Source organism: Sylvia atricapilla, chromosome 18 (genome assembly GCF_009819655.1).
Source record: "Sylvia atricapilla isolate bSylAtr1 chromosome 18, bSylAtr1.pri, whole genome shotgun sequence".
In the NCBI taxonomy this organism is placed as follows: domain Eukaryota; kingdom Metazoa; phylum Chordata; class Aves; order Passeriformes; family Sylviidae; genus Sylvia; species Sylvia atricapilla.
In genome coordinates, this window is record NC_089157.1 from 11,484,508 (window position 1) to 11,506,537 (window position 22,030).

The 22,030-nt window shown below is 47.8% G+C and overlaps 1 protein-coding gene across 3 annotated transcripts in view; it reads right to left on the reverse strand.

Annotated features, from left to right (window-relative positions):
* The window catches only part of RHBDL3 (rhomboid like 3), a 54,079-nt gene that overhangs the window by 26,590 nt on the left and 5,459 nt on the right, over positions 1-22,030 (reverse strand). Inside the window, exon 3 of one of the 3 annotated variants that reach the window (XM_066332420.1) lies at positions 6,711-6,794. The exons of the other annotated variants lie outside the window; for them this stretch is intronic. Within the exon in view, the coding sequence (XP_066188517.1) occupies positions 6,711-6,794 (84 nt within the window). The remainder of the gene's footprint in view (positions 1-6,710; positions 6,795-22,030) is intronic. 3 annotated transcript variants of the gene reach the window in all.

The following is a 22,030-nucleotide window of genomic DNA, read 5'->3' on the forward strand; positions in this document are numbered from 1 at the left end:
AATTCTCTATCAATATTAATTACATCTCTCAGAGCTTCTGCATCATGAGGGGTCATAATGTGTAAGTTACTTCATTCAGATCCAAAATGCAACACACTCTGGGTGAGATGCTGCGTTGATTTGGATTACATGACTCACCAGAAGACAGTCAATCTGGGAGACAGGCAGGCTCTAATCACTACTGCTACAAAGGAAATAATGATAAAAAGCAAAGCAGAGACTAACACTCAACACTGAGAAGAGCTGTTCAGTGGGGGCTGCATTTCAGGCCAAGTTCCTGCAGTCAGATCCCTGCTTACCCCTGGATCAACTAATCATCCGTAAGATTTCTGTAAAATTGACTGCTGTGGAGAATGTCTCCTGTCACAGCTGCATTTATGCTAGTACAGATGAGGCAGATGAATCTTCTCACTCAAAACAGGTTTTTGGTCTGATATTATCTGGGAAAAATTGCATTGGTGGTATCAGTGTGAAAGAGTCAGTGAAGCTGAAATATTTCTGTTCTGTTCTGTGGCCAAAAGCCCCATGAATTATCTCTATCACATGATGATGATGATGCACTTTCTGTCCCAGCAGTAACTCTGGAGAACAGTACAGAGCAGCTGCTGAAGTTAGTTTTGAATCAGCAGGTCAAGGTAACTTTCATCCAAAAGGTTTTAAAAAGTCATTACACAAACTGCAAGTTTTTCTGCAAGTCTGGGAACACTGGAAGAACATCAAGATCTGCTTGCTCCCTTTCTTCCAGTTTGAATCAGCAGCACAGTCCTTCCAGCCCTGGCTCCAAAACTCCTGTGCAATCACAGAGACAGGCATGCACCCCGCTCCCTGAACTGGGATTTGTTATTGTGGGATACAGCAGATCTTGTTGGTCTAACAGCAACCCACAGCAAAGGAACAAATGACCGATATTGGGTAGTGCACACTTGAAGGAGGACTAGTCTAATATCAGTCAGAACAGGTCACATAAACAGATTATGGCCAGTTGATATCATCTGGATGAGAACACAAGCTGGGTGCAGATCATAAGCCAAGGTCGCTGGTTTCTGATTTCTGCAGGGCATCTGACATCACCAGACAAACCTGAGGATTTACTGTGACACAAACTCAGGCTGTCACACATTCAACATGCTGAAGTCTGGCTATTTGACAGGTCTCAAAAATAAATCTAAGCCAGAGAGCCACCATCACGTGGCAATGCCACTAATAAGGTCCCATGAGAACTCATTCTTCCTCCCACAGAATTCTCATTAGTGACTTCGGAGCAAACTAAGGAAAGTCTGTATCATGCTCACAGATTAGTCAGAGCAGGAATTTACTAAGTGTCAGCAAGGTCTGTCAGCAAGATTTCAGTAAATCTGGGTAGTTGCAAACAATATCTATTACATCTCAAAATAAAGAGGAAGCCGTCTGGACAGGAGCCGAGAGTGGCAGCCAGTGTGCAGGGTGGGGAATGCCATCTCCAGCAGCAGCCACTCCTGACACGGGAAAGAGCCCTTTGCTTGTTATAGTGAGGGCTCTCAGGGTAACACTGCCTGCAGGAAAGGAGCCGTGACCTGCAGGTTTGTAAACGAGGTGACACTGACTGGCACAGTGTGACTGCCTGCTCTGACAGGCTCCGTTCATTACCTTATGAAAGGGAAGGTGAAGCAATGACTTGATCGCTGTCCAGGGGAACAGAAATTTGGCAGTAGGGGAGTCTCCACCAAGGCAAAGATCATCACATCCAGGGGCTAGAAGTCAAACTGGACAGCCTTAGATTAGAGTAAATTGATTATTTTTACTATTAACACGTGAATCCTCTCACTAACTTCAACAGAAGTTTTACAATTGAATTACAGGCTCTCCGAGGAGATGAGGTATGGTTGAGGTCAAGCAGAAGATCACCCAGAAAACTTTCTTGCCTACATTAGGAGAGACTACATAATCCCAAGAGTTCTCTTCTGACCTGACAGCAAGCTGTTGGGGTTCAGAGAAGCTCAAGCTAAACAGATGCATTTAAAGCTGCAGCTACCAGTGCCATAGCACACGTGAGCCAAAATTACCCACCTGTACTGGAATTCAAACCACACTTCTGGTTAGAGCAAAGACCATGGAGCAGAACTCCTGCCAAGCAGACTGGGAAAGGTATTTAATTCATACTGGTCCGACAGCTGCCTTTGCTCAGTCATGGGGACTAGAAGCCACTAAAGAAGCTCTGTTTCCCAAGCTAAACTGGAGCAGAAGTTTAGGTCAGCCTTGTGAAGAGGAGACAGAGGTATCACATGATTCCCTGCAGTGCCTTGTAGGCACTGGCATTACACTGCCACGACAAAACCATCTAAAGGTACTGCAGAAAGGCTGCTTGTAAATGCTGCCTGGAGCTGGGAGCATTAATTATTCTCTAACTTCTGCCATTTAAACATCTGAGAGCAAGAAATCCTGCTTTGCATCTTTCCAGGGTGATCACAGGAGCTACAGCTGCAGGAAGGAGCCAGACTGCTGGAAGCTCTGGTGGTTTGCATTGTTTCTGAGGTGATCTATCCAAATCATTCCTGGATGACACTCAGACTGCAGGTTCCCTGCATTGAACTGCAATAGTGATTTCTGCAGTGTTTGCACTTTACCAGTGTCTCCTATGTCAGATATGCTCTGGTTTAAGGGTAGAAGAGATTTGTCCAAGTGCCAAAGTTGCAAAACCACAAATCAGAAAAATTAAGCTGCATTTTGGATTCCTCTATGCTCTTACTGGATACAAGGGACAGTGTTTCCAGAGTTCTCTCTGCCCCAAGTTTTCAATCAGAAAGAAAATGTGTCTGTCGTTTTAAAGCAAATCATGACTCAATAAACTCCACGACAGGAATGCCACTAACTTTATAGGAAGCAGTGCTGTCCCTGCAGGGTTCCCAGACCAAGCCTTGCTGCAGCAGACTTCTGTTTGCAGGTGTCAAGATGCAGGGCTGGGGCTGGATGTGCCCTGCCAGGTGCAATGCCTCTGTGGGGCACAAGCACAACGACTGAGGAATCTCTTACACACTCACTGGCCTGACAACAAACCACAGCAGTGTCTGAAATCCCCCTTTGAGATGGTTATCAGGGGAACGGGTCTTTCAGAGACCTGACAAGTGCTCCCAGAGCCTGGCCCTGCCAGCCTGAATCAGGGGCTCCTTTTAGCCTCAGGAGACAGCAGTGGATGGTCCTTCCACAGTCTCCCACACACCAGAGAGCTCACCCTGTCAGTGGAGCCTGCACACACTCAGAGCCCCTGGTTCTGTCCTCTCCACCTCATTCCTCATCACTGAGCTGGTCAGATTTGCCACAGGCACAGGGTACACACAACCTTTCAGAGCATTCCTCCAGGCCTATCCACTCTCCCCAAGCTCTAACAGTGTCCTTTTATCTGACCAGAGCAGCTTGAGTGCAGTTGAACCATTCAAAGCTGAAGCCCCCCATGGGCACCACAGGCCAGCAGACCTCCCACTTTGTTCTCCTGCCACACTGCAGCAGAGACCTGCTCCTTCAGCACCTTGGGCTGCTGTCTGCACACTGCTGGCACTGTGGGAGCTGCAGGGGACCAGGTGTTCAGCAAGATGGAAAATCTTTGGCAGAGGCTGTGCTCCATATTTCCTGTGTCTGCACCACAAGCACAGGGTCGTGGCTGCACTGAGACTCAGAAACAACAAGCCCTGGATAATACAATTCACAAGCTCTGTTTGCTGGGGAACACTTCAAACACATATTGGAGTCCCGAGATGGTTGGACAGAACTGATACAGCCTCCAATAGATGATTTAAAAGAAGGAAGCAGAAAAGACACAGGCAACAACCATAATTACAGAGCCAGCATAACTAAGAGAATTCATGTTATGTTTCTCCAGAATGAGGAAATCCAAACAACCTCCCAAAGAGTCACCTGAGAGCTGCAACTGCTGCAAACAAAGGGGAAACAGGCCAGGAGGGAGAGACAGAAAGACCAGACTGAACAGGTTAGGAAATTGTAATACTCCTCCTGTTCATGCATCATGCTGCACCTCCAGGAAGTGGGGGGAAAGGAATCTCACCTGCAGGGTAACCAGAGAGGCAAATCCACTCCAAACATCCCACCAGGCTTCCAGTGAGGATTAATGTGCACACCAGCTGGGGCCAGCTTCTCGAAGAGCATCCTCCCAGAGCACACTGCTGGGCTTTGCATGGCCAGGGAGAAGGAGTGCAAAGCCACAAAAGGACTGCGGAGGGGCAGGAGGAAGGGGCAGCCCAGACCGGCTGAGGGGAAACCCAGATGAATGGAGAAGGGAAAGCAGGGAGGGGAATGAGCAAGAGGTGATGAATGGTAGGGAGGGCAGGGAGCTTTTACACAGGGCAGAGAGCAAAGACAGACCCTGAATGGTGAAGACTGAAAGATGCCTCTTGAATGGAAGGGGAAAGAGGGAGGAGAAATGAGGCAGGGAGAGAGCTGAGCAGCACAAAGTGAAGTAGTGCAGACAGAACAGATTCCCACATGGACAGACAAGTAACAGAGCATGAACTGTAATCCAGGAGCAGGGAAGCTGCCTGGAGCAGACAGTGCTGCCACGGTCTGTCCCTGGATAATCCTCCAGCATCAGGCACCTCCTTTGCTCCAGCCAACATTCCCATGAACCCAGACAAATCAAACAGCAGCCACCAAAGGTCAGGCTGCCCCCATCGAAGGCAGCTGGAGCAAAGCTGAACCAGTGACATGGAAAGGGCCGATAGGATAAAGCACCAGGATAATTACAAGCAGCAGCCCAAGAGATGCAAGTGTCACACTGCTCCAGGGTGGGACAAGATGCAGTTGATATGCATGATATTGTTTATCAGCAATGGTACTGGCAGGGATTTTCTCCAACTTACAAAGCAAGGATAATCTTTTTCAAGACAAAACTTTTCCAAGCAAAGAGATTTCCTGAGATTTCAGTCATGCCAAGACTTTCCTGAGAATTTGCCCCAGATTTGAATACTGATTGTTCAGAAGTTCCTTCAGATTCTAAAAGGCCAAAGCACTGGACATTGCCATTTTCAAAATGTTTCCTTAAAAACTGTCATTTACATTCCTATTCAGAGTGCCCAGATGGTTCAGCTCAAGTAAAATTAAATATTTTGCTCGAAAAGAAAAAAGCAGTGTTTTCCCCAGCCTTTTGCTGAATTTCAAGCAAAAAAAAAATGCTCTCTGTATTATTATTCATCCACCTCCTCCCTTTGCACATCTGGGGAAAGCAAAGGATTTTAAAAGGGTACATTTTACTACTTGAACCTCACTGGCAGAGCTGAAAACTGGATGCCCTCCCCTCCTTTTTGGGTGCTCAGTGTGTGTTTTCCTCCTGGGTCTGTCAGTCCCTCCTGTGTGAACACGTGCCAAAGCTGTTTTCCCCATGCAAAGCAGAAGACAGTGACTCAGCTGAAAAGGGATAGTGTATGGCCTTAATTCACAGTATTTCACTTCATATTTGTTAGGAATCAGCATTTCAAAGGTAATTCAGTGTCTGGAGCACGTGTTTTCCTCGCTCATAAATAGACTCCACTAACACAAAAGCTCAAATGAGAGGTCAGAGAAATGGAGCAGAAGGTAGGACACTCCCTGCAAAAACAAACACAACGGAAAGAACCCAAATTTAAATGTAAGACTTGACCCTACTTTGCCTTTTCAACACTCCAGGGAGTCAAACATACAACCTGGCTTTTAAAGGGTTGCTAGAGGAACCATGAGGGGCCATCTGTGCCCCAGCCTGAGACTCTGTTCTGCCCCTTTCTTTTTTGATGTTCCTTGCACCAAGCAAACACAACAATACCAGTGTGGGTAATTCCAGGCAAAAATGTGAGTGTCCTGGAGTCAGTGCACAAGCAGCATCTCATCTGAGAAAACACATAAGGATTTCTTTCCCTGCTCCATGTCCTGCCAAAGAAAGAACAAAGAAATTCCTGAGAAATCTGGGCTGGATCATCATTCCCTCTCAGAGGGGTCCAAAAATATAAGGACAGAGCCTTGGGATCTGGCTGTTAGCAATCAGGTCTCCAGGACATAGTACATTTTGAAATGATAATCACTTCATAAAGAGTTCCACTTTTGAACTGGGAAACAGGCAAAGCAATTCACCCAAGTAATTACCAAATTACCAAAGTAATTTGCAGAGACAAAGTAGCTCACCCAGGGATGCAAGAGGCTTAAAATACTACTGAAGCTGAGATGAGCTGCCCGTGCTTCAGGCACCTCCATGACACACTCCTGTGTTCCACCTAATAACTAACTAATAAAAATTTAAAAGTGCCAAATACTAGAGGGGGGATTTTGAAGGATGGGGTAAAATGGAGTAAAGGTCAAAGCACCTCCATGAAGCATGCTAAGCTTGGTGATATCCACAAGCAACAAGGGAAGATGTCCAAGAGTAGAGCCTCTCCTGAAAGCAGCAGGGAGATGAAGACACGTCTGTGCAGGCACACAGTCAGCAGGGGCAGGGGGACACAAAGGCTCCTGCCAAAGCTCACCAGCCTCAACATTGCAGCTTCACAGGGCAGCTGAGCCCCACAAGAACCATTACTGCAAGTAGAAGAGAGTTTTGGCCTGGACACAGGGAGATCACAAGACATGTGGCATTGGGGGGCAGGGAGAGAAAATATGAATCATTTTCAGTCTGGTGAGAGGAGCGAGAGCTGTGCAGCTGCTGCAGTGCAAGCAACTCCTACCAGCACTAACTCTGGCTTTGGGTGGAGAGATCGTACCAGTTCAGCCTGCTTCCTGAGTTCTGCTCCATCCCAGCTGCTCTCCTCTGGCTCTAGTGCCTGTCTGCAGCAGCAGCCACCTGTCTGCAAAACCCCCAAACACAGGGAGGAGAGGTTCCGTGTGCCTGGGGGAGGTGACACACACAGCAGGTCACTGCCTCGCCCAGAAGCCTTCGAGCAGGGTCAACATCTACGGACAAAAGGTAGATAAATACACACACACCCCCTGTGCAGGGGAAGGATTTACCTGTATGGGACAGGCAGATGGCCAGGCATGCACGGGGCACCTGCAATCAGCATCTTCGGGAAGCTGGCAGCTCTTCCATCTGAACCAGGCCTGATCAGGGCCTTCCAGTGCCTGAGAGCTGACAACTTCTCCTCCTTCCAGGAAGGGCTGCTGTGGCACAGCACCACACACCAGCCCCCTCTCCCACCCCACATCAGCCTGGCTGCACCAGCCCCTTCCTGCTTCCCACAGGACAATGCCCCGTATCAGGCCAGGCAGTGCCACTGCCACAGGCTGGTCAATCTTCTTATGCAAATGAAATCAGGGTAATTGGGACAGTTACAATGAGTCCCTGACAATGTTGGCCTTTGTGCACACCAGTGGTAAATACAGACTGAGCTGCTTTCTAGGGATGGGGTGAGGAGACACCTGCACCCAGGGACAGAGGCTCAGCTTCTCACATGGGTGATGAGGAAGTAAAACACAAGAATGCTCTCAAAAATGTTGACCTGACAGCAAGGAAAGAGGCAGATGATGCAAATAAAAGTCACTGGAAGTCTCAGAAATATTCAGGGAAGCATACCCACTGTGGCAGGTCTGTGGAGCCACAGTGTCCCCCTGTATTCCTACCTCATTCCACAGACAGAACACTTCCAGAGCATTCATCCCATAGGGATCTCAGCCCACAAGAGTCAGAGCCACCACAATTGAACGTGGCACAAACAGCCCAGCCAGAGCAAGTGCTGACAGTGTCCAGGCTGCAAGAGCACAGTAGCTGGTCAGGCTGGGTCACTCCTGCACTGACAGCTTTGCTTCAGCCCATGAATCTCATAATATAAGCTCTGCTTTTGTTGTAGCCCTGCAGGGCCCATTGCGGCAGCAGTGGAAGAAACCTAAACAAAAAGCAGCGGCCCCCTGAAATCCTGTCATGCAAACAAGACTCTTCCCAGCCATTGCCAAAGGCCTGAATGGAAAGGGACTGAAGAGCCAGCGCTGCCTGGTGGTCTTTGTGTCTGCTGACCTTCCCCACACAAACACAACCCCACAACAATCAGACAGACAACACAATGAGGCAGCGCTGGCTTTCCCAGCCCTTCAAGGCAGGCTGGGGAGGGGAGGGGGACAGCTGGGGGAGCTGAAAGGAGCTGGGGGTGACAGACAGACAGCATGGGCAAGGAAATCACCGGGCAGCGTTTTCCTTTCTACTGGCACAGTCCCTTCCACTGGGATAAAAATAGTTTTAATGAAAGAAACAAAGAAAGTGTCATCTCAAACGGCTTAAAAGGGACATGGGAATACCAGCCAGTGAGATTTTCATACAAAACAAATAAATAAATCAATCCAACAATGCTTCTAAACGCTGTGAACATCTCTTGACACCCCTTTAAAGGAGCCAACAAAACTGGGCCCTTTGGTGCAAACTCTGCTGGTTTCACTTGGCTACCTTTAAGATTTAGAGTGTGAGATGAATTAGATACAAAGGTTTCCCTCTAGACTGGGAGAAGACTTTTTTGCAACAGCTGTAGAAAGCTTCAACCCACATGGAAACCCTCCCTGGTGTGATGGCTTCAAAGCACAGCAATTTTCTGCCAGTCTGTCCTGAACATGGAAAAAGAGAGTCATCACCTGTGCTACTGACAGCCAGCAGCAATTGTGCCTCCAGCCCTGGAGGAAACAGATACCCTTTGGTTACTGCAGGACACAGACCACCTTTGGGAAAGAGCAACGAGGGTTTCCAAGGGCTTCCCGGGGCAGCAGGAGACCAGCCAGGTCAGGGGAAACTCCCAACCCTCTGCAATGCCACGGGATACTCCCATACTCCCTGTGCAGACACAGGAAGAAATACAGACTCCACAGAAAGGCAAACCTGATAAAACAACATGAAATGTAATCTCTCAGAGCCTGGATCCAGTGAGCTTAGCAGGGTCCTCAGCTATGCTCCAGTGGGCTGTGTGCAGGGCTGTGAGCTCTGTGAAACCAGGGCTCAGTGGCCCAGAGCTGGGGTACAGTGACCACAGTGCAGTGCTGCCTTCTGCAGCCCCAGGGAGTGACTGGTCCCAAAGCTGCCACATACCTCCAGCCACCACAGACTCCTGGACTTGAGAAAACACTCATGAGAGTCTCATTTGGGAGACCAAGCCAAAGAGAAAAAGCAGTTGAGGTCTGCTTTCTGATGTCCTTCAAGGAAAGGACATACTTTCTGATGTCCCTCAAGGAAACAGCAGGTTTCTCACAAGCTGAGAGGTGTGTTTACAGTAACCCAGAGCAGGCTGCAGATCCCTGCAATCACAACTCTGCCAGCTTCAGAGCCAAGACATCACAGCCAGGCAGCCCTGCTGGCCCCTGGGGGAGGTTTTCTCAAATGTCACAATGTGAGATAGAAATGTCGTGGAGGTGCCACCCACAGCCTCAGCCACTCCACACTGGTGCTTCTACCCTGGTTGTGTTCCTGCTGCCCACACAGCAAATGTGCCTCCTTCAGTGGCCTTCTCAGAAACACAGCAAGCCACTACCACTCCCTCAGGCTGCAAAACTGAGACACTGTTCAGGGTAACCCTGCCACACATCCCTCGAGGACAGAGCAGGCAGAGGGGGATGCAGTAGCACAGAGCAGCACATTATGACAGCAGTGACAGACTTCCCACAGCCAAACTCTGCTGTGCTGAAATCGCCACTGCCTGGAGGGGTGATGGCTCAGGAAGACACAAGTAAAAGACTTTTTGCCTGACATGAAAGATACTGGCTGGTGGCAAGGCTTGGATCCAGCACTTCACCTTAGAAAATATTGAAATAAATCATAAAAGCCTCAGGGGAAGGGATCATTTGAGCCTGGATATTCTTTCACCTTGGCACAACTTTATGGTGTATATCACAATGTTCTCCCTGCATGTTTGCTACTGTCCCTTCAGCCCAGGCTTGTGGCATTGATGAAAAGATGAAGTATTTGTCTCACGGTGCTAAATGGAAAAACAAGAAGCACCAATGTTTTCAGTGTGGCTCTGCAATATCTGAGGGATCATCACCACCTCATGTGTTTGTAAAATGCAATTTATCACACAAATGCTCTGCCATGGAAGGGCTGCAGAGCTTCATTTAATGAAATCCTCAGCAAAAGAAATTGAGTATTTCAATGTCTGCGTGCTAAAAGAAACATTGTAAAATTAAAATCAGTGGAAGTCCTTACCCTTCTAAAACCAGCAATGAAAGTAGCATGGGAAGGAAGTGAGGCCCCTTCTGAGAGGCCAGGATTTCATTTTGTGTTTAAAACCCCACAGTGGCAGATCTGTACTTATTTTAATGACTCACTAAATCTTTTTAGTCCTCTGAATCCCTCAGTGAAAGCCAAATAATGAAAAATTATCTATTAAAGATTGGCTTTTCCGGACAAATAATATCTGAGCAGATCTCCAAAGGCAGCTATTTCTATGGACACCATGACTTTGACTGCAGTGTTTTGTTTTCAGATATCATTTCACTTCCCACTTTCACAGCTTCCTTGGAATAATATTTGATACAGAAGAAGCTGAAGTGATACTCATAGACAGCCAGCCCTCAGAAACCACAGGGCCTCTCCATTTGTATTGCTTTTTGTAACAAATACAGCCAGAGCCACAGAATTCCAAATCAGAGATCCTCAGGAGACTTAAAAATTCAAGGAAACCATTGCCATGCAACATTAAATGCATTCATTTTATGAGCATCAAATTCCACCTATTAACAGATCAGTCCTCCTCTGCAGCTACCAATTTACAGATCCAGGCTGCGAGCGGGCCAGTGGACACAAAACACAGAATGCATGAAGTCTGGAAAAGGAAGGCAATGTCCATTGTAACTCAGCCCCGTGCTCCTGTGTCCTTTAGGAGCAGCAGCAGTGCCCGTGCCTGAGAACCACACACCTGCAAAGGAAAGGCAGCCCAGGTGCCAGGAAGCACTGAACCCTCTGCTGGGAGACCATAACTGTGCTGCTCACAGTGTTCACAAATTAATCACACGCAAGCCCTGAACAAAGAGGGAATTCCTTGGAGCTACCTTCTCACCAAGTCACTAAAACCCTTGCCATTGTACATGGACTAAATTGAAAGGCCTGAGCCTCACTGTGGAGGAGAGTTTATCTGAATATACATTAAAACCCTGGACGCTTTGTCAGGCTTTTGCCAAGCCAGGAAGTATTACCAGCTTTAATGTAACAGCACTTTTGATCTTGTAACAGCCAGACTGTTGCTGGTACATCTATTATTCCTCCTGGAACAGAACTGTGGCCTGGTATCACACCTACAATTCACTCTTTGCACAGAGCTGTCTAGAAACTGCTGTAAGAGAGAGCTCCTCAGCAGCCTGAACCCTCCCCATCACCTCTCCAGTGCCCAACCCAGCACTAATCACAGTTATGGCAAGGAAAAAGCCTTCTATTTTAAACCTCTTGTAAAGAAAACCGGGTGCTGCAGGCAGAAGAATAGACACGGGGGAAAGACTCCCCTAAACTGGTTCTGCTTTTTTTTCAACTGGGCACCACAGAGATAGACAACACCTTGAGGAATTAGAGGCAATCCCACAATCAAATGGATTCAATTCCTTTTTTAGGTCTGTAGCAGACAGTTTCCCATTGTAGCAGAATATGATTACTGATCTCCTTATTCCATTTTTTCACCTATGAAACTAAACGAACTGATAGTGGAGAATGAGCTTTGAAGTCCTGGAAAAGGAAGTGCTATTGCAGTGCTGAATAAGGCCAATTCCCTACAACCCACAGCCACTGTGGTGATACATGCAAAAACCCTGAAGTGCAGAAGAATCAGGCCCTGAAGGAAACTAAAAAGCTCAGACAAAAGATGAAAGAAACTGAACACGGAAAGTTAATACTGCTTTGAACATTTACTGAGCAGAACTCCTTCCCCAAAGTGACAGAACCAGCAATCAGGGACTCTGGGCTCAGGCTGTTAGGCAAAGCCCACACCTCCCAGGAGATCTGACTGCAGGGCTTACTGAAAGCCACCTCACAGGCTTCAGCTACAGCAGTGCCTTAGAAAGGAAGGGCAGGAGCTGTTAGCTGAGCAGTGGGGAAGAGGCAAACACGGCTTGGTTAGTCACAGGTCTGGCTACTCAAACTTGTTGCTTCCATCAGATGTCACAGCGATAAGCACCTGTTAAAGAAAAAGTCAGGAACAAGAGCAAAACCACCCCCCTGCAGCTAATCCAATTAAGACACAGGATAAAGTTGTAGAGGTTAATCAGATCTGAGCTACTGGCTCTCTCTCTGCTGCTGTTTAGTGACAGATCTGGTGAGCAACAGCAGCAAGAGGATGGCCCTGCAGGAACAGCAGTGACCCGGCCAGCCCTGAGAGACAGCTGCTGCTCCTCCCTTCCACGCTCCATCAGGCAGCTGAGGCGTCAGGGCAGCCCCGGGGACAGCTGCTGGGCTCAGCCCTGGGCTGTTCCCCTCAGCCCTCAGGGCTCAGCCCTGGGCTGCTCCCCTCAGCCCTGGCAGGGCTCAGCCCTGGGCTGTTCCCCTCAGCCCTCAGGGCTCAGGACGCTGGGACTGATGGGCTGCCTTAGACAGCCCCCGCAGCTGTGTGCTGCAAGGTGGAAACCAGGGTGGAAATTGCCTCAGCAAGGAAAGGTTCTGCCCATACAGCTGCAGGGAACTCCCCTTACCTTGTGTTTCATTAGCTGTAATCCTGGGTAAAAAGGCTGCAGCAGGGCAGGTGAGAATTGCCCTAGTTCAAGGAGCACCAGCACAGAGACCACCTGGACTGTCACAAACAGCCCCTTCAGCGCTGGGAGCCAAAATAAAAATCTGAGCTGGGCTTTGTACTGAAGCAGCTCCCTCAGAGTCAGTTCAGGACTGACAGGGGAATGTTGCTCCTGTTGCATCCAAGGTCTCCTGCCTACTGCCTGGCCTGAAGTCCTGACCTAAAGCTACCTCCTAAAACTGGGCACTCTGCTTTTCCCCAGCCCAAGCCTCCCTGTACAGTCAGACCTGCTCTGCCTCTCTCCCAGTTCCTCCCTGGAGAGCAAGAAGAAGCCAGTGGCCTCAGCCCTCATTGCTGAGACCAGCACCTGCACCCTGGGAACACCTTGCAATCCCATCCCCACACCCCTGGGTGCAGGACCCTCAGCACGGAAGGATGTAGCTGAGTGTCCTCCCTTTGGCCCATCAGACAGGGCACATCTAGTGGGGACAGGAGGAAGCTTTTTCTATACCAAATTCTTCTGAGCAGGGACTGCATTTGGACCAGAAATTCATTTTCTCTCCTGGACAGTACATGCCAGTCTTTCAGGAGGACAGATGGAGCAGGCACTCCAGTGGGATGACAGAACTCTTCTGACAGCAAGAAGATGATGAAATGTTTGTAAGCATCATTGTGACAGTGATGCCACTCTCTCTGGTTGCCAGAAATACTGTTTCAGGCATATGATTCCTAATCCAGTGACTGTCATCTTCCCTGCTGGAAGGGAACGGGGTCTTTTGATACCATTCTACCACACAAGACTTTTGTTTGTCTCCCAGGATAAATTGTTCTTCCTTCTTGGTAAATTCTTTAATATAAGGGCAGTGACTGCCACTCTTTTTCAGTTTCTCAAATGAACTAAAATCTCTAACCCCCAAATCAGAACTTCTGCCCTTCCTGAAGGAAGTTTTATCCTTTCTTTGTAGCAATAATCCTTGAAACTTGTCAGGAGAAAAACTACATTTTTGTACTCTGGACTCAAAACACAGAACATTTCAGATTAAAAATAGCTCCCTTTTTCACTGTCTGCCAGATCTGGAAAGGAGGTGAAAATCCACAGAGACTTGATTTGATGCGTGAAAAACAGAATTCTATAGCAGCGAGTAGCACGCACGTTTATTTTAGGTTAATAATAGCTCTGCAATAACACTCAGCTTTGTGGAGAAAACTAAAGCTGGGACAGACCCGTGCTGGCTGGTCTCTGGTACTGAGTACCATGACAACTTGAGCACATCCATTAGAAAGAGAATAAATAGTTTTTAAAAATCTTGTCACATCACAGTTTTCCTGCTTTTAAGATGATTTCTCTTTCAAACTCCAAATACCTGCTCCCACATCAGCAATCACGAGAAATATCTTGGCTAAAGTGATAGATCCTAGGAAAGGACGACAGGAATCAGCAGCTCTGCATTTAAGAACACAGAGTTAAACTTCCAGCATTAGGGGCTGCTGAGTAAGGCGGGAGTGAGGGGACCGCAGGAGGGTTGCCTCAGTAATTTGATTAGAGAACAGTCTCTCCTCCCCTCCGAACGGTGTCGGGTGACAGAGGCTGGATCACCCGCACAGCGCTGGTGAGTGCCCTGCCGCTGGAGAACACAACCCCGGGGCACTGGGACACGTCTCTGCTCTGATACCAGCACCACAGCTGGCACACACACAGCGTCCCCAGCACACCAGACACGTCCTGGGCAGCGCTGACCCTTCTCCTGCTAACAGCAAACACCTTGTGGTTCCCTCTGAGAAAGAGCTCATTCACCCACATTGAGGAGCAGAGAATGACCTCAGAGAGACTACAGCACTCGCACTGCAGAGAGCATCTTTCCTTGAATGAACTGCAGCGCCTCAGCGTCACTCAGGCTGCTTTAGGCTACAAGAAACCATCCAATGCAGCTTTGTGTCAACCCTCCACCCACACATCGGCTACATAATTAATAAGGATGAAAGAGAACATTATCCCAAGCTGGTATTTGGAGCCTCAGTGATCAGTAAAGCTGGTTATACTCTGTTCAGCTTTGGAAGTCAGCAAAAGGAACATCCTTCACACATTGCACTACATTGGTCATTAAACACAGGCTTATAAACACATACAGTCACTGTTGCTTGCAAGTGTGGAGTATTTTTGCATGGCCTTACTTGTTTTGCAGTAGGCAAAAAAAGTTAATTAGTTTTCACAGTTTTATTACTCCACATGGTCAAATAACGACCTGAAGCTCCCAGTCAGCTGGAACTGCATAAGGCCCAGGAAACTCTTACTGTGCTTTTCAGGACTGTTCACTGGGGTCATAAATCAGCAGCTGGCAAATGACTTTCTGGCCCTTCTCGGCCACCAGTACCAACACTGAAAGATCCCTAAATCAATGCAGCAATGGCAGCTCTCACATCATGGAGCACACGGGGAATAAAGATAGAAAACACTGCTTCAGATACATTAAAACAATTATTTGGGAGAAATTTTGGCTATCACTACCCAGGGACTAGCCATCCAAAGCACTGGTCTTGTTGAAGGGGACTTTGGTTCATTAAGGCCTAGAGAAGACAACCCCAGAATATTTAACATGTCAAAGGCACACCCTGCACACAACACATATGCACAAGACCTGCCCAAACAGTTCCCAGGGCTGGCAAGTCCAAGTGTGACAAAGCAAACTTATAGCTCAATAAAACCTCTTCAGACACTTTATTTAGGTTGGAAGGAAGTGATTCCTCCAGCCATGGTCTCCAGGCAGCTCAGAGACCAAGGACAGCAGCAGCAGAGCCATTTCCCATGCTCTCCACAGCATCTCCCAAAAGGGCTGCCTGAATGCACAAACCCATGCAAAAATAAACACTTCCCCAATAGTATTCCACTCAAATACTATTGTCAAAACAATATGAACAAACAATGTTCAATGCCTTCCCTGTTGACAGGGAGGAGAACAACCCAGAGACAGAAATCCAGTGAATGCAGGACTGTGTGCAAAAGCAACTCCTCTATCAGCAACCACGAGGGAGTAGCTGAGGGAAGAGGCAGCAGTTCAAACGGAAGAAGGAACCACAATAAACACTTTGATTTTCCTCCCCAGGGCAAAAGACAAGGCTAAAAACCAACATCATTCCATGGAGGCCACTGCCTGCAGTGAGAAAAGATGCTCAAGTCCTAATTCCCATTATTCCTCAGTGTAAGAGTAAATGTAAGAGGAGTGGCAGGAAGACAAGGATCTGGCTCTGTCTTAGAGCCAAGGGGAAGGACTAAACCCCCACTTTGCTCTGTAACTTCCTTAGGGCACACCCCATTCTGATACCAGCCCCAGCAGAACATACCGTTTATGTCAGGCAGAAAACAATCCAGGACAGTTGCACACTCATTTTCAAGTGCTTTGCCAAACCAAGTCAGAGCATTCAGGATCAGGTCCTCCAACAGCTTTTGTGACACTTCCAGTTTTTCACCCTCTACAATATTGGTCCTTTCTGTGCCAAGAGGCAAACACGGCTACATCTCCCTGGCTGCAGGCTGCCATCAACAAACACTTCCACTGCCCTGTACATCACAAACAAGCACACCACACAGACAGGGATTCCATCATCACTGGCACCTGTTTGTGAAGGATCACTGAGGCAGACATCTTTCCTCAGGGAACACTGCCCCGAGAAGTGCATCAGACCAGAGGTTTGATGATAGTCACAAACAGCTCTGCCTTCAGCTGTCTCATTCATCTTTCCCTCACGCAGCTCAGGAGACTCCAGAGTATTTGCTACTTACAAAGTACATCAAGTATCAAAGAACATGAAGAACAGTTCCTAGGGGCAAGATTGATCTTGCTTGTTTAACATCAGTTTCATCCATCATTACTCCTCTCACCAACAACACGGGGTCACTGCAGATAGCTGTTCCTAAGCAACAGGAACGGACACTGAGAACACATAAATTCTCTGCCTTGCTACTGTGGAGTTTTACTTTTAAAGTTGAAAGAATTCAAGGTCCATGTGAGACTCAGAGGGATCACAGACATTCAGGACATTCACTACACTTTTTACCAAGAAATATTGTCTCTAGTGAACAGAATATTCCCTCGTCACCCTGAGCAGCCAAATCGGGGTTGATGCCACCACTCAAGAGAGTGGGAAAGGGAAAGAAGTGCTGCAGCTTTAGCAGGCAAACACAACAAGGTTTGAATCACACAAAAATCCAGGGTACTCAGAGATCAGCTTTCCTCAGGAGCCTGTATGTACAGTGGGGCAGAGAAACAGCCCATCAGCTGAATCCCATCAACTTTGCCTCATGGTCTGTTGGTGCTTAACTGATTTCTGACCAACATAGAGTACAACACTAGTGAGGAGGCAGAAAGAGATCACAGCTTCCTTGGCTGCTGTCAAACTCAAACACTCCCACTGCTGCGTTTAATCTGCAAATGTGCCCCAGTACTTTTGCACTGAATGCAAATACCAGAAAGCAATGAGAACATCATACTTCCTACTGTAGAGGAGAAATATTTGTTTTCCAGGTCTGGTAGAAAGTAACTTTAAAAGTCCTGTAAATGATGATGGTGTAGAAAAGCACTTCCAAACTGTTTCCACTTGCTAAGCAGCTGGCTTGTTCCTCTGGAGATGAGATGATCTCTTCCCCTTCTCTGTCATGACGGCATACAGCCACGGAGCACAATGCACCAGCTGATTTGCAAAACAGCATCAATCCACTCCGTGTTTATGGCTTTTTCTCCCCTTTCTTTCTAAACACGCAGGCTTAAATGTTTTTATTGCTTCAGTGATTTTCTATGTGCAAGACAGGATTTGAGAACAATGCATTAGCCAGGATCTATGTGCCTAAATCCCACCCTGCACATTCAGCTGAAACGCAGAGCAGAGACTCCAAAGGCCCTGCTGCAGCTGGGATTGGGCAGCAGCAGAGACACAGGGCTCCGGACACACTCAACGTCCCCCCTGGACACTCCACTCCACCGTGCAGCTTTCTAGGCTCAGACCTGGAAGGTACACAAATGTGTAACGAGTAGGAAGACTCCTGAGGCTTTTTACAAATCTGGAGACATCAAGCTGCCAGGAACTCATGAGCTGTGTAAGACTGACTCAGCCCCCATGTGTTTTTTGGTGTGTTTGTTATGACTCCTTGAAACAGTTCAGGAGATGCCTGCTTTTACTGGCACAAGCTGAAGAATGCTGTGTTTGCTATGCTGCCAATATCTGGTTCATTTTGATGGCTTCTACTCCCAACTTTTTGCACTAGTCAAAGTCCACAGTCTGTGTCCAGGCTGGTGGGACTGGAGAGAGGAGTGTCCAGCTAGCCAGGGACAGGAGAAATGGGGCAGCTGATCACAAACCTTTCACACTGTAGGGAAGGTGTAAATACAATCTCAGAGACCCACATTCAGTGTAAGGACTGGCTGGTGCTCCGTGTACAGAGGTATTGGAAGATTAGGGAGGAACCCGGGCCATCTTTGCTGTTCATCCTGCAAGGGGCAGGAAGATCATTAATGACCTCCATGAGGCTTTTTCATGCTGAGCCATCACTCCATCAATCTTTTATCGTGGCTAATAGCCAAATCTGTGTGTAAGCCTTGAAGTGCTGGGAGAATGCCATCCTGGGGATGGACACAGGCTAATCCAGGCATGGCAAAAGACATTATCCTGCAGGGGGAATATTCTCTTGGACATATATTTGCTGCTCAATGCCTAAGTTTCACTCCTTGACTGAGGGAAAGACAAATTCCCCTTCCCTTTCCCAGGCTGTATTCGAAAAAGCCTCTGGCTGAAGGCAGTGAGGAATTGGTAATTCAGAGGGCATCAGCAAACCACTCTCCTTCAGCAAAAACAGATCCTCTCCTACCAGCCTCTTCTTCACTTCAAGGCTATCCACAGGGCAATGAATTTGAACGGTTCTTTTTTTTTTTTCCCAGCCCCGTAACCCAAAGTGGAGGAGTCAAAGGGTTAATGCCGCATGACAAAGGTCAGCCCAGTTTGGGGAGGGAGGAGAAAAGGAAGCTTTGTGGCCACAGACAGCAGCTCCCTGTGACCGCAACGCCACTTGAGAAATGTAAAGTGATGGTGCTGCTCCGAGAAAAGGCCCGAGAGCGCAGCCTAAATCCCGGGGCTTTATCCCTGACAAAAGGCCAGCCCGTTGAGTCATTAATCGTGTGTTCCATGGCTGTGCCTCAAAGAGCAGCAGATGACACATGTCCAGCTGCTCCCGCCGCCCCTCCTCAAGGTATGGGGCAGAGGCAGGTGCCCTCTGCTCGGGACTAATCTGTTCTCCCTCCCTGTCCTCTGCCTTTCATCTCCTCCAGCAGCCCACACTGACAACTGTAAATGAGATTAGACTTCAAGGCGTGGGGCAGATGCAGAACCCCTCTGTCCATTGCCAAGAGACCCGTGTAGATTTTAAAATGTCTCTCTTTACAATGCAGAGGGGGAGAAGGGGACACATTTCTTGTCACACTCTCAGGAGCGTCTGATATGGCAGACAAGGCAGATGCTGGTTTGGGGCGTGGATGCCAATCTGTCACCACCACGGACAGTCTTCCACCAGCACCTCTGATTCCCCAGTCACCTTAGCAGATGAAGTAAATAGTTGATGACAATTTCCTAACTGCAGCTCCCATAGCCTCCTATCTGCTGCACCACTCCATTTAAATGTGGACACATGTCCCAATGAACACTAAAAAGGCAGCAATAGTCCAAAATTTAGGCAAGGACTTGAAGGTTACACACAATTGTGGGCTCAACCCCCCTGTCTGTACTGCTGCTATCACTACCATCATTTCCTATTCTTTATCCTACAGTTTGTGCTCCACCTGCTCGCAGTCATCCAACAAACCAGCAGTGAGACACAAGTTGTTTGTCAGAGAAAGGTGAAATCCTAAGGCACAAACCACTGCCCACAGCTCAGTGAGACCTGCCTGGAGAGATCTTGCAGCTACAGCTGGCAGGGGTTTGCCAGCAACAACAGGCAGGAAATTTTTCAAAGTGAAGGGTGATGTTTAGCTCAACAAGTGCCCCAGTAAATAAACTGGAATTTCTTTTACAGTGGTGAAATAGCTCTGCCTGCACCAAAGGCTACCCAGAGAAAAGCGACAGTTAACATAAAATATCATTAAGTTCAGAATAATTCTTTTTCTCAGTTACCACCAACCATGATAATAGCTGCCCTAATTTTATGGATTGCTCTGCATTTTCAATTGTGCAGGAACCAGCCCTGGATTTAAGGCAGCTGCAAAGTCAGCATCTTTTAAATCATATTTTAATGTTTTATGAGACCATGGCGGAGCAGGTTCAGCTGCACCCACTGCTGGCAGTGTCAGCACTGAACTCTTCCTGGCAAGTGCATGTCCATCTCTAGAGCCTTGTTTCTGAGCTCAAGTTTTCCATTAGCTGCCTACACAGACTGGGTAACTTGGCATCTCTCTGCATTCCCCATAAACTCTGTTCATCTGTTGCCATCACACCCACATACAAGTCTCAGGGAGGAATCTAGGATTTCTAAAGCAGCTGCAACAAAAACAGAGCCTGGATTGACAAGCAATAGGATCAAGGTGTTGAGCCAGTGAGGAGAGTCTTTTTGGAGAGTTTTGCGTGTGTCTATTTAAAACAAGTTTGTTGTCATGACTACAAACCAGGGTATGGGTGAGAAGAAGTGAGAACTCCAAGAAGAGGGCTGATACTGCTAATTCACCCTCAAAATCTCAGCAGCCAGGGAGATGGGGAAACAGAGAAGATAATACAAGCCCTTGGCATCTAACAAGGCTAAAAGCCACCTCCAGAAGGCAGGTCTGTCCCAAGAACAAACACTGCCCTAGACAGCCCCTTTCACCCAGCCAAGGGCTGCAAGACCCCAGGCAGCTGCAGTCATTGCCAAAGCAGGGGCACTGGGGACAGGGAGGCCAAGAACTGCACCCGAGGCCCCGGAGAGGACAGAGCAAAGCAGGAACAGCCCCTCAGGACACTCATCTGCACACTCACTCTCCGACCATCAGGCAGCTTGGCTTCAGCAAGGACTGCGAGATATTCTCACGTCTGAGAACAAGGCAATTAACAGATCTTATTAGCACAGAGAAGCATGAAACTGTCAGCAGCTGCTCCTGGGATTGTTGCATTTTCAACTTTACCAGAAGATTAACCAAAGAAACGGGGCTTTGGCCACTGCAGAAGAAATGAAGAAAAGCCCAGGCGATTGCAGAGGGATGAAGAGAGCCTGCTCTGCTCAGTGCTCAGGCTCTCCGTGGAGGCAGCACAGAGCACACGGCGCTGGCGCAGCCTCTGCAGAAGGCAGCAGATGCGGAGCTAATGTGTGCGTGGGGGTGGAGGGTGTTTATGAGCACAATAAATAAATGTATGAATCCCTACAAAAGTTCCCATATAAAAGTGAGTTAGAGCTGCCCGAGGGCCATGGCCTCGTAATAAAAACCACATCTTGCAAGCACAGTATGAGGCAGCAGCTGAACTGTAACTGTCTGTCTGCAGCACTGAAGAGCTGGGAGTCTGCCTGTTCCCAAACTCTTGGGTGAAGTGCTGACCCCACTAAATCCAGGAGGAATTTTGGTACTTGCTTCAGTGTAGTCAGGATTTTGTCCTGGGAGGGGCTTCTTTGAACCTCAAACCATAGGAAGCAGTTCTGGGTCTGACTTTTTGTGGAATTTAATTTCCTTTACTTCTTAAATGAATCAATCTGCAAGTGGCTGAAGATCTTGGCTTGAGTCACTGACAATTCCTGGTGTGACAGATTAGAGCTGGATCAAAACAAACAAAAAATTCCTCCAGAAAACATGGTCAGTCACTCCTCTCTCCTAAAATAACCAAGCAAAATGCACTGCTTTATGACTGAGCAGCAATTTCTCCATCAAGAAGTTTTGAATTTTTAATTTAAGCTGGGGGGGGGGGGGTGTCATAAAAAAAACCAAGCCCCTTAAATTTTGTATGTCTAAACAGAAACCTGCTGCTTTTTTGTCAGTCAACTTAAATAAAAGTTATAAAAATACCTCCTCAGAGGAAAACAAAAACAAAAAAAAAAAAACAACAACAAAACAAGCATTAATAATAACTTCTTTCCCCTCTCAAAGGCTGTGTGTTTGTTTGTGCACTGACCTCTCCTTCACAATTTTCTGGGATGATGGAGTATAACAGCAAAAAGGCACTTTCAGACTACCAGCCTGCAAATTCCCAACTACTCTTAACACTTTCTCCAGAGGCTTCTCCTGCTCTCCTGGGAGCTGGTGAGTGAAGAGGTGGCTCTCAAGCCTCAGTCCCAGCCCCTGAGTCTCAAAGCACATGAGCCTGGGCCACCCATTTCCACTGCAAGGACACACACAGCCGGGTCCTGGCTCCCAGGGAGAGCTGCAACTGTTCCCAGTGCCAACACACAGGCTTCCTCTAGGTATTAA